The following is a 13,125-nucleotide window of genomic DNA, read 5'->3' as shown; positions in this document are numbered from 1 at the left end:
TATATCTGATTATTGTGTGTGTGTGTGTGTGTGTGTGTGTGTGTGTGTGTTTGTGTGTATGTGTATGTGTATGTGTATTCACATATAACTTACATATAATTCTTTATGCAGTGGTTTGACTCTTAAAACTATAGGTATGGCTTGCTTTATACTCTGAATGATCAGTTGTCTTTGTCTTTGTCTTCACATGCTCATGTGAAATTGCCAATGTAAAAAACACTTAGCACAAATGACTGTGATGCAGAACATCTTTATTCTATGGTGTTTCCAAGACACACAGGAAACACAAGGCAGAGACTGTGTGTCACAGACTCGGAATAATGCATGTGAGAGCTTCACTCCTCCTCATGGCTTTTCTGTGGTGGTCGAGCAGCAGCAATATAGGGAGACAAAGAGAGAATCAGATTAGGCACTGCAGGGATTCCTTATTAAAGGGACACCAGGCAACGTTTTTGTGTTAATTACTCATCTTTGTAAGTCGGTATATTGTTAAATGACTCATTACAGGGCGAATGAAGACTCTCTCGCCCGCCCCTACTGCCTGTAGGAAGAATATCCCGCTTGAAAGTTCAGTGTATCGTACCCGGCGACCGAAGCAGGATCAGTTTACATCCTGCATACAGCACAGAGGCAGGCTAACGATTGTTGCAAACGTGTGTATAATGGCAGAGCCAGCGAAGAAGCAGCGAAAACCCTTGACGGAAGATGCAAAGAAAAGGAAAAGAGCTTCAGACCGAGCGAGGAGGAGTTTCGTAGAGAAAAAGCATCAAGCTTGCCTGGTGTCCCTTTAAAGCCTTTTGATTACATTGACTATGAAGTGTTATTAAAATCTGTCATGCCTCTTAGATAGTAATTATCAAGTACTTATCTCAGTTATCCTCAGTAATCCAACATAATGATGATGGTATGGCAGCATGTCCATTCTGATGTCATTTTATTTAGATCTTGTGGATGGCTAATAATAATAACCAAAGTTGATAGCATTGATTGTGGAAAACTAAAATTAATATAGTTTCACAATATTCTCTTTTATTGTACACAAAGACTCATCTTGTACTGTATTTCTCTGTAGGCCATGCAGTATGAGCTTTGAGATATACTGTAGAGAAATATATGTTTGCCATGTTTGCCATCATTGTGTTATCACTGGTAACATAAACATTAGCCTTCCATCCGCCATCAATCTTGATGACCACTGGCTTATTAGTCTGGCTTATTAGTTATTTAGTCTCTCTTTCAGGGAAGGGAATTAACAGGCCTCAGATGACATGTCCATACCAGCAGAGTGCTTATCAATCCATGAATAACACTCAGGCTTACACTATCCTTATCTAACTTAGGATTACAAATTTGAGATAGCTGAGAATGACCATTGATCAGTCCTGCTTTCTCTTCACCATATGAATCCTTATCTTTAGAAGCTGTCCTGTATAAACATTGCTCAAGACAGATATGTATTTCCTTATACCTCTCTCCAATATGATTATCTCAGGTAAATACACATGTCAATATAGACACAGTTTTAGTAAGCAATAATAATGATCTTTCAGTGTTTTCCCTACTATGCATGCCCCCCCTAGCTTGGCTCGGTTAACAATTTTTTGCGACTAACAGCACCGCTGCTGGGAAAATGTCTAGGGGAAACACTGTCTGAACAGCTGCACTAACCTTAGAGCCCACATCCCGGCTCTTGGCACGCAGCTTGTTGACCTGAGATTCAGCAATATCGGCTCTCTCCTCAGCCTCATCCAGCTCATGCTGCATTTTGCGGAACTTGCCCATGTTGGTGTTGGCCTGTTCCTCCTGTGATGTGCCACATAACATCAGTAATGAATTAACATTGACTGCTGACCTGAAGAAAATATTCTGGTACACACACAGAGAGTCTGAAAGTGGATGGGGATGATACTTACAGCCTCCTCTGCTGTTCTCTTGTAGGCTTTGACCTTCAACTGCAGCTTGTCCACCAGGTCTTGCAGCCGGGTGAGATTCTTCTTGTCCTCTTCAGTCTTTTGAAATGCAGAATAACAAAACAACATTTATTGAACAGGATAAAACATTAGGAAAATATTTCTGATCAAATGCAATGTTGTTGCTTTTCAGTCAGTAGGACATATGAGAGGACCTGGTATGTCAGCTCTTTGATGCGGCGTTCATATTTGCGAATTCCTTTGATGGCTTCACTGCTCTTCTTCTGCTCAGATTCAACTTCATTCTCCAGTTCTCTGACCTGTTCATCACAGTAGCAAATGCTGTAAGTAGTTATATAGATAAGTAGCCATCTAAATGGTTTTGTTTTATCATAAATTATTGCTATGCTTACCCTAGCCTCCAGCTTCTGCACTTGCTTCTTGCCCCCCTTCATGGCGATTTGTTCTGCCTCATCAAGGCGGTGCTGCAGGTCCTTAATGGTCTGCTCCATGTTCTTCTTCATGCGCTCCAGGTGAGCACTGGTGTCCTGCTCCTTCTTCAGCTCCTCCGCCATCATGGCAGCATCAGTGATGGCCTTCTTGGCTTTCTCCTCAGCATTCCTGCACTCCTGAACAGCCTCTTCCACCTCGGTCTGAAGCTGGGTTGTATCATTCTCCAGCTTCTTCTTCTGGTTCAGAAGGCCAGTGTTCTGTAGATGATAAACTTGTTATAAGTGATTTTATTTCATAGCAGTTTGCAACTACAATCACAATTGTTAGTGATTTGATATAAATAGCAAAGGACACGTGATTAAGTAAGCACTGTATGTATATATGGTTCCAACCTAGATGGCCTAGAATCTAGGCCCTAGATGATTCAAACTTGCATAAGATAGGCTACTGATTTGGCTTTATGTCAGCCATGGCAGGACTCCTTGAGTCAGTCAGGATTGGATTCCCTCTGCTATCTGTTAAGATAGGTTAGGTCAGGGGTTCTCAATTTTTTTAGTTCCGAGGACCCATTTTGGGGGAGAATTGTTTTTCAGAGGACCCCTTCATAACCATAAAAATTAAGCATGCCTTTAAGAATTCTCCGAAGTTGTGCCCAAGTCGACTATCCCGTGTTTTTTTTGGGAGGTGTGTAACTTGGTCTTTTGTCCCTGGACACCCCTTTTGAGAACCACCGTGCTAGGGACCCTTCTTCACCTGTGAGTGGAGCAGCTGCACCCTCTCACTGGTGTCCATCAGCTCCTGCTCTGCCAGCTTGCGGCCTCTCTCAGTCTGCTCCAGCATGGTGCGGAGCTCCTCCAGTTCTGCCTGGAGCAGGTTGTTGCGTCTCTCCACTATAGCAATGTTCTCCTTCAGATCATCATTGCTTCTTAAAGACTCGTCAAGCTGAAGTTGAGCATCCTGAAATGGAAATGTTTATATAATTAAGGTTAATATCATTCATGTTGCAGATGAAATCTGTTAATAAAATAGCAAGTACAAAGGTAATACACTTGTGGCATGTGACGTCTATATTTACATTTATTGATTACAGAATCCAACCCAGTTTTCTCACATAGGTTGTATATTGTTACTTCATGCTCTGGTATGTGTGTTTTGGCACCTATGTCGTTAAATTGTATAAAAGAACCTTCAGATGAGCCTGAACAGCCTTGAGCTGCTTCTGGGCCTCTGCTGCCTGTCTGTTGGCCTGACTCAGCTGGATCTCCATCTCATTGAGGTCGCCCTCCATCTTCTTCTTAATCCTGAGGGCCTCGTTCCTGCTGCGGGTCTCGGACTCCAGAGAGCTTTGAAGGGTTTCGATAGTTCTTAGAAGGTTCCTCTTTGACTGCTCCATTTCCTCATCCTTCTCAGCAATCTTGCGCTCCATTTCAGCCTTGATCTGATTGAACTCGAGCTGCGCCCTTAGGATCTTTCCCTCCTCATGTTCAAGAGAGGCCTGTTGATTGGAAAGCATGTATATGGTCACAGAACAAAATCACAAATTCTATGTCTATATCATTGTAGGATATGATTTACTGTAGTTCAACTTTGTTCAGTTCATGTAAAAATATTTACTTCTGCCTCCTCTAGAGCTGACTGGATCTCACTCTTCTCCTGCTCCAACTGCTTTCTTATTTTCTCAAGTTCATGGATGCTCTTTCCTCCCTCAGCCAGTTGCTCAGACAAATCCGAGATCTCCTCTGGTGACCACATAATACATTGCGCCATTCAGAAAAATTCCATCACTGTTAGTTGAGAAATGTTGTTTGTCCTTCTTATGACTTTTGTGTTACCTTGGAGGTTCTTGTTCTCTCTCTTCATTGTCTCCAAGTGATCCAGCGATTCTTCATAGGAGTTTTTCAGTTTGAAGAGTTCCGTGCTCAAAGCCCTGGCCTCCTTCTGGGAGCTCTCCAGCTCTGTCTGGGACTCCTCATACTTCTGCTTCCACTCTGCCAAGACCTAAATTGGAAAATGTAGTGTATTTAACATGCAGTGCTCCTTATCACATCACTTTTTACAATGATCAGTGTTCTCTGTACCTTGTCAAAGTTCCTTTGCTTTTTGTCTAAGGCAGCAGCAGCAGCATTAGCTCTCTCTATGTCCGCCATGAGATCTTCAATCTCATTTTGGAGCCTGTGTTTAGTCTTCTCCAAAGAAGAACATTTTGCATTAACAGCTTCAACAGCCTCCTCAGCATCTTGCAAACGCTGAGTTAATTTTTTCCTGGGAGGTTAAGAGTGACATGGGAAAACATTTTTTTTTTTGAGGAATAAAGTTTTGATACTATGATGTTTTCACTCAAGCACAAGTAATCACTGTTTTTAAAGTCGCTTGTTCAGCTAACAGACAAACTTTTTGTTCGTCTTACATTATAAGTGAAACATAATACCAACAAAAAGCTTAGCTGTCAGGAGAGGAGAACTTTGTTAGAAAAAAAGTCAACTTTCTGGGTAAAATTTCCTTACTTTGCCTCCTCCAGTTCCTCGGTCCTCTGGATGGCATCAGTTTCGTACTTGGTTCTCCACTGAGCAACTTCAGAGTTGGCCTTGGACATGGATCTCTGCAGCTCTGCCTTGGCCTCCTGCTCTTCCTCATACTGCTCTCTGAGCAGGTCACAGTCATGGCGAGCAGACTGCACTGCATGAGCAAGAGCATTCTTGGCCTGGCAAGTGGTTCATATAGTTGATGGCATATGAAAAGAACATAACACATCAAAATGTAACAGAAGGACGGATAATGAAATGTATGTTCTTCTGTATGGTTTTGTGTGTGTGTGTGTCTTAGACAGAGAGAGTAATGACTCTTTTTCATACCTTGACTTCCTCTTCTAGTTGTCTTTTGAGATCCTCAATTTGTTGGGTATAGGACTGCTTGCTTCTGGTCAGCTGAGAAACCAGAGAGTCCTTTTCCTCCAACTGTCTAGTAAGCTCACCTGTTGATAGTAATATACAATTTAACATATGCTTTCTAGTGTTGGATGAAAAGAAGAGAATGGAAACAGGAAGAAGAAATGTTTGGTACCATTTTCAGCTTGCAGCTTTGCCTTTTGCATGGTGAAATCATTAATATTGCGTTGACCCTCTTCAAATTTAACCTTGTATTCACTCATGTGATCTTCTAATGTTCTGTTGGCCTTCTCCAGATTTGCCTTGAATTATGGAACATTTTATTAGCATCAGTTTATTTCTAAATGATAATAATAATAATTATAATGCAACGGAAATACTATCATACCTTTGTCTTCACAACCTGTTCCATGTTGGAGACCACATCATCCAGCTCCAGCCTGAGTTCACTCTTCTCCTTCTCCAGCTTCTGCTTGACTCTCTGCAGGTTGTCTATCTGCTCTCCCAGGTCAGCTACGCTGTCGGCTTGTTTCTTCCTCAGGGTGGCGGCCGTAGCTTCGTGATGCAGAGTGGCCTCTTCAAGGTCTCTGCGGAGCTTCTGGAACTCGGCCTCCCTCTTCTTGTTCATCTCAATCTGGGCAGCAGTGGCTCCGCCAGCCTCCTCCAGCCTCTCACTGATCTCCTCCAGCTCTCTGGCCAGGTCTGCTCTCTGTTTCTCCACTTTAGCCCTGGCAGCTCGCTCTGCCTCAAGCTCTTCTTCCAGCTCCTCTATACGGGCCTGGGAGATGATGATTATACATAGTTAAATCAAGTTTTGTTACCCTGTAGTTTCGTTTGTTTAGAGTATAATTGTTTCACAGTATGGTTGTCTGTTGTGTAATAACCTGCATCTCTTTCATTTTCTTCTGGAGCTGAATGCTGATAATTTGCTCATCTTCTACCTTTGCATTGAGCTGGCTGATTTCAAAGTCCTTCCTGTAAGCATATTTAGTCTCATTACTCACAATGAAGGTTTATATTCGTTCTGTTTGTATAGGCACAAATGTAAATATGGTACACAATTTACTTTTTCAGGCGCTCCTCCAATTGTTGTTTGTCATTTTCCAAATCCATGACACTCTCCTGGGATAACTTTAAGTCACCCTCCAACTTTCTCTTGACTCTTTCCAGGTCCATTCGCAGCTTCTTCTCTTGCTCCAGAGAGCCCTCAAGCTAGTTGCAATGATAGAAGTGATGGTGATGATGATGATATAGTATGCCTTTTAAGGTCTTTTGTTTATATGATAGTAAGTATCATATTCCATAAATATTAAAGGAGTGTAGTCTGAAATACTCACATCATCCACTTGCTGCTCCAGCTTGGCTTTGGCCTTGGTGAGGGTGTTGACTTTGTCCTCCTCACTTTGCAGATCATCTAGAGTCTGCTGATGTGCCTCTTGCAGAGCTTTCTTTTCCTTGGTAAGCTTGGCAATGATTTCATCAAGGCCTGCCATTTCTTCAGTCAGATTTTTCACCTGAAATTATAAAGTAAATTTAGTACCAGAAATCAGAAAATAATACCAGATATTGTGTTTCCTAAAAAAACAACTCTTCATACACACCCTTCCACCAAATACACACACAAACAGAGAGACAAACCTTGTTCTCAGTGGCATGCTTTTCTTTCTCCACTTTAGCCAAGGTGAGTTCCAGGTCATCAATGTCCTTCTTGAGCTCAGAGGACTCATCCTCCAGCTTCCTCTTCTTAGCAGTCAGCTCAGCATTCATCTCCTCCTCGTCCTCAACTCTCTCGGTCAGCTCTTTGATTTTGGCCTCCATTTGAATCTTATGCTTAATCAGTTGGTCACATCGCTCTTCAGCATCACAAAGATTATCTTGTTCCTGAATGAATGACAGAAAAAGATTGTCTTTAGGTCATGTAGCATTATTTTCATACAGTAAAAAGAAAAATACGTAGATAACTTACTGCCTGAATGTGGAGCTGGAGATCATTCTTTTCTTGGAGAAGAGAGACCATTTTCTCCTCTAGCTCCTTTCTACGAGTTTCAGATTTTGCATAGGCTTCTTTTAGCTTTAGGAATTCTTCCTTCATGTTGGCCATCTCCTTCTCAGCTTCAGCTGACCTCAGCAAGGGCTTGATCTTAAAGAACAGCCTCATCCACGGCCAATTCTTGACCACCATGAAAGCACGCACATTCCATTGTACAACAAGTAAGGCATCCCTGTAGAGCAAGTTCAACAGATTTTCAATAATGACCCATGGTCATACTGCAACCCTGTAAAAGTAACATGGTGTGATCAGTTTATTGAAACAGTGCACACATTGTGGAATTCTAACCTGCGCTCAACAATCTTCTGGAACTCAAGTCTTGCAAGAACTCCCCTCGATTTAGCTTGTATTCCTGTTATAATGAGTGCCAGTCGATCATCTCTCATTTCTTCCAGTAGACCAAGCAGTCCAGCCTTGAAGAACACCTAAATGATATTTATGAGTTACAAATGAGATTCAGTTCTATGTTAATGGTTTGTGCAACCTGTTTATGAATTATATTTATACATGGTTCGATTGTATTCATACATGAATGCATCCTACACTGATAAAATGTTATGGTCATGTTTTTACCTTTGTGTGGCCAAACTTGTACTGACTGTGGTCAATTTCAAGAGATCCGAGTAATTTCTCTGCCCCTTTTTTGCTATCAATAAACTGCCCATCTGGAATTGCTGCTGGGTTCAGGATGCGATATCTACAACATAAAAGTAGTAAAAGGAGGGATTATAATCTGATATCAACACATTTTATCCCTTATTTGTAAGAACTCCAGTTCTCCCCCTGAGAGAATTGTCACCTCTGTTTGAAGTCCCCGTACAGAATCCTGTTGGGGAAGCCCTTCCTGCAGATCCTGATGCCTTCCAGCACACCGTTACAGCGCAGCTGGTGCATCACCAAGGGGTTGTCCATCGCCCCAGGAGTCTTGGTCTCATTGGGGATGAGGCAGCGCACAAAGTGGGGGTGAGTGGACCTCAGGTTCGTCATCAACTTGTTCAGGTTTTCCTGTAACAGATTAGACTCCATGTCAAACTGAATCTGAGCTTCTCACATTTGAAAGGCAGCAACTGTTGTTTGATTATGGATAGCGTTCGTACCCTGTGCAAAGCAGACACCGTTTGGAAAGAGGAGCCCTTCTTCTTTGCTCCTCCACCACTTTTGCCCTTTCCACCAGAATCTGAAATGCAATACAGAGAAAAATATTAACAAAAACCTGTATTACAGTCTTACTAAAAAATACAGAGAAAAATATTAACAAAAACCTGTATTACAGTCAAAGATCCTTGATTACTAAAAAAAAAAAGCTTTGCTTTAACTATCTCTGTTCCAGTCTACATACTGTTGTAAAGTTTGGACTAAGGCCATTACACTTTCACTATTACCTGACTCAGCTCCAGCATAGTTTGCAAAGAGCATTGACAGGAGTTTCACGGTAGACTTTTGGTAAAGTCCAACAACCGTCTCATTCAGAGGGTCCTTGTTCTTCACCAGCCAGTTGCAGATGTTGTAGTCCACAGTGCCAGCATAGTGAACCAGGGAGAAATGGGCCTCTGGTTTTCCTTTCACTACTCGTGGCTTCTGGAAGTTGTTGGATTTCCCCAGGTGGTTGTCATAAAGCTTTGCTTTAAATGTAGCATCACTGGCCTTAGGGAACATGCACTCCTCTTCAAGGATGGACATGATACCCATAGGCTGAAAAGAAAACAGTATTAGTAAGTTAACTTTACGTCCCTGACAGTTAAGTATAACCAGATCCCAAAGTTGGTCTTATTACAGTGAGAATTGACTTTTTGATGTGTTGATCTATTGTTGGCACAAACCTTTTCAATGAGGTCAATGCAAGCTTGCAAGTCCATTCCAAAATCTATAAATGTCCACTCAATTCCTTCTTTCTTATACTCTTCTTGCTCCAGCACAAACATGTGATGATTGAAAAACTGTTGCAGCTTCTCATTGGTGAAGTTGATGCATAGTTGCTCAAACGTGTTGTACTGAAACATAAATGGTTTGGTCAGTAGGTCACTATGCTAATGAAGAAGCGATCGAGCACAATCTGAATGAGAACAATGAGAGTGTTCTCATTAATAGCACTCAAAGTATTGTACACTGAATTGTTGTGGTTCCTATATAAAAACTCACATCAAAGATTTCAAAACCAGCAATGTCCAGCACTCCTATGAAGTACTGACGAGGTTGTCTGGTGTCCAGGGACTGATTGATTCTCACCACCATCCACAAGAACATCTTCTCATACACTGCCTTAGCCAGTGCACCCATGGCATAGTACACCTGCAAAAGGGTGTCAATGATTTCACATGAATTCAAATGCCCAGACTTCAGTAGTCGTCATTCATTTAATATTTTGCTGCTCACCTGTTGGACATTCTGGCCCTTAGTGACCCACTCGTTGCCTACTTTGACCCTCGGGTGACACAAACCCTTGATGAGGTCAGCAGAGTTCAGGCCCATCAGGTACGCTGATTTGTCGCAATCTGTGGATTTGATAAGGAAACTTTTATAGACCGTGAACCTTTAACGTCTTTGGAACTGATTGGAACCTTTAAACTCATGAGGTACCAGTCAGTGAGTCAAACTCACCCTCAGTGCCATCGGCCTCTGCCTGCTCCTCACGCTGCTTCTGCTTGAACTTCATGTTGCCATAGTGCATTATGGCACCAGTCAGCTTGTAAATGCTGTTCTTCTCTTCCACAGTGAAGCCCAGGACATCAAAAGCTTCCTGTAAGGATATTAACCAGGATATAAACCTGGTCTTCTTTGAACCAATGACATCTACGTGTAAATAAGCTACTGTAAACTTTGTTAATGAGTTTGCTCACATCAGTGGCAACAAGCTCCTCCGCATCATTGATGGAGGCTACGGTCGTCTCTCCTTGGGAGATGAAGGCGTAGTCATAGGGGTTGCTGGTGATGAGCAGCATTTCTATAGTGCAGGGAGAAAAGAAAAGAGTTTGACTATTATAATATTCGTATAATATTCTTGTGATATTCTTATGATATACAGTTTAAATTACAATATTCAATTCTAATTAATTTAAAGCAATAAAGCATCAATCAACGATGACTCACCTAGCAGCTCAGGTTTCTTTTGAGACAGGATTTGATAGAAAATGTGGTAATCTCTCTCAGCCTTCAGCTGAAAAGTGACACGGGACTTCTCTAGCAAGTCTAGAAAGGTTGATAAAAACAGAATGAGCTTTCCTGTCATAAAAAAGGACTATCTGTAAAAACATTACTGCTGTACTGTTGTAATAGCATCTTACAGGTCTCAATGTCAGCAGAAGCCAATTTTCCACTGGCAGCAAAATGAATTCGGATGAATTTTCCCTGAAGGACAAAAATATATGCTCAATGCTTAAATGCATAAATGTACAGTGCACACCAAATTGATTAGTTCACATAATATTCTGTATGTGAATGATTGCTGTTAGAATTCAGTTTTCTGTCAAATTTGTTTTCTATCAAAATATCCATATTTAATTTTCACTGAAATGTGTGCCTTATTTATTGGTGTTCTCAGTCAACTGATTGACATTCACTTACAAATCTTGAGGAGTTGTCATTTCTGATAGTTTTGGCATTGCCAAAGGCCTCAAGAGCTGGGTTAGCCTGGATGATTTGATCCTCCAGGGTTCCCTGAAATGAGTTGTCATAGATTGTTATTATTATTCAGCCAGAGGTGTGACGTGGCCCTCACATCGTCCATTTATACAACATAATTACCTTTTTCTCAGAGCTTGCATCCTTCTTTGAAGAGGATCCAGCTGCAGCAATGCTGGCAAAGTACTGAATGACTCTCTTTGTGTTGACAGTCTTCCCAGCACCAGATTCTCCACTGAGGTGAGGAAGACACATTTGTTCTCATTACTAAACACATGACCTCAGCTGCTGAAGAAAAAAATATTCGCTTCATTTAATGTCACTCCCACACACATTTTAGTAAATTGATGCAGAACACATCTCTGGTACATAATGCTTAACAAGTCATGGAAGGGTGTTAACGTTTGTCATGTGTATATCAGAACATTATGCATGTGTGTTAAACAAGCTTTATGCATTTTATAACATGGTATGGTAGTACCATGTTTGTACCATGTTTTATAAAATGCATTTTATAACATGGTATGGTAGTACCATGTTTGGTACTTAACTTAATTTTGGGTTAAGTACAAATAATAGTTCTATCATTCAATTTGTTAATATGTGTTAACGTTAAGTGGTTTATTAAATGGAAGTACTCTTAATGATTGATACATAGTGCATCACTCACGTGATAAGAACAGACTGATTCTCCCTGTCTGAGAGAGAGAATGACATAGTGAGTATGTCAGGAACAACAGCAGTGCCCCCAAATGGGTTCCCAGTACTTATGGGACGTCACCATGGGATGCCTATTATGGCCTCTCCTGGGACACATGTTGTGTATAAATTGGAATTTGAAAACAATGTCAAGTCAAGTCACTTTTATATACCACATTTTTACATGCACAGAGTGCATACAAAAATTTAGTCCTACAGTGGACTGTGATCTTGTGTGATCTTGTGTGATCTGTCTTTTGTAGTTTCTATTTGCTCAGCGAGAAAGTTACCTGTGAGCATGTACTGGTAGGCGTTATCAGAGATGGAGAAGATGTGGGGAGGAGCTTCACTCCTCTTCTTGCCTCTGTAGGCAACAACCACCTCCTGATTGTAGACTGGCAGGGCCTTATAGGGGTTGACAGTGACACAGAAGAGCCCAGAGTAGGTCTGAAAAGGAGAGACAGAGTAAGTTTAAATGGCCTCACAGGGCTTTTATGGCATGGATGCTACAAAATTCTGAAATGAAGTGGGGACTCACATAGATCATCCATGCTGCATAACGCTCTTTGAGGTTAAACAGCACAGCAGGCTCGTGAAGAAAGGTGAACATCGCCATGTCTTCAATTTTATCAAACTTTGGCGGGTTCTGTGGAAGGACATCTGCTTCCTTCACAGTTACAGTCTGTAGGAAAGGTACAGTTGTCGTCAACAGTGGGTAGGATCGAAGAATTGCAATCAAGCTGCACTGCTCACGATTGAGTGGACAGTGGAATACTGCTCTTCCTAACTACTTTATGTGATACAGCTGCATTAACCGGGCTACTGGAATCAATGGTATTATTATTTTTTTTTTTTTTGTGTCTTTTTGTTGGAAGACGTGTCTTGTTTATTGTGTCTGGTGTGCTTCATTCACTGCCTTGGGAGGTAAACCTACCTTTCCCTTCGCAGTTTCAACAGTGACTGTGTCACCGTCTCTGCTGACGATGGAACCCTTGACATACTCCTCGTCGGGGTCAGGCACAAAGCATTCCTTCTTCATGTCAAAGGGGCGTGTTTGTGCCTCCAGACGCTCGCGGTCCGACTTCCGCAGGTACGAAGCCGCTAGTCCAAACTCCTTCATGGCGGCGTCTCCCATCTGTGACATGGTGGATGCTGACCCGGACTGGCAACTCCAATCTGTACAACAAAATAAGATGGTCTGTTGTTTGCGAAAGGATTACCAGAGGGAGCCTGACTGAGATCTGTGCCACCCATTACAGTCCTGGTACTTCCTGATAATCCAGGTTGAACTGATGCCCTCTGCTTCCTTATTGCTGCAGCAGAGGGACTAGAGACTCACTCTCTCTCTAAGATTTAGACCTTTAACTTCAGGAGTACAGTAAGCTATGTTCAAATTAGTGCCACACGTCCTGCCCTGCTGTCCATGTAGTACCATGATTTATGTTGATTATTCTTATAATTCCACTGTGTTGTACTTATTTGTTTTTGTTTCTAATAGATACATGAAAAT

The 13,125-nt window shown here is 41.8% G+C and overlaps 1 protein-coding gene across 1 annotated transcript; it reads right to left on the bottom strand.

Moving 5' to 3' along the window:
* Window positions 1–234: 234 nt before the first annotated feature.
* Window positions 235–12,774, bottom strand: LOC121716127 (myosin-6). The gene is made up of 37 exons (XM_042102330.1): window positions 12,550–12,774; window positions 12,154–12,297; window positions 11,906–12,062; window positions 11,587–11,614; window positions 11,040–11,151; window positions 10,860–10,952; window positions 10,580–10,643; window positions 10,386–10,484; window positions 10,136–10,239; window positions 9,897–10,035; window positions 9,672–9,790; window positions 9,438–9,587; window positions 9,119–9,289; window positions 8,681–8,990; window positions 8,396–8,475; window positions 8,098–8,303; window positions 7,872–7,995; window positions 7,587–7,723; window positions 7,215–7,470; window positions 6,887–7,129; window positions 6,586–6,762; window positions 6,315–6,460; window positions 6,133–6,223; window positions 5,637–6,026; window positions 5,424–5,550; window positions 5,216–5,334; window positions 4,868–5,064; window positions 4,442–4,625; window positions 4,196–4,361; window positions 3,978–4,102; window positions 3,550–3,858; window positions 3,117–3,320; window positions 2,324–2,620; window positions 2,126–2,230; window positions 1,914–2,009; window positions 1,669–1,803; window positions 235–356 (listed from the first exon to the last, which is right to left on the bottom strand). The coding sequence occupies exons 1-37, from the start codon at window positions 12,757–12,759 to the stop codon at window positions 336–338; spliced, it is 5,835 nt and encodes a 1,944-aa protein (XP_041958264.1). The 5' UTR covers window positions 12,760–12,774; the 3' UTR covers window positions 235–335.
* Window positions 12,775–13,125: the final 351 nt, after the last annotated feature.

This window comes from Alosa sapidissima, chromosome 1 (assembly GCF_018492685.1).
Source record: "Alosa sapidissima isolate fAloSap1 chromosome 1, fAloSap1.pri, whole genome shotgun sequence".
Classification (NCBI taxonomy): Eukaryota; Metazoa; Chordata; class Actinopteri; order Clupeiformes; family Clupeidae; genus Alosa; species Alosa sapidissima.
The sequence above is the reverse complement of the archived record's forward strand: the minus strand, read 5'-3'. Positions and strand labels throughout refer to the sequence as shown.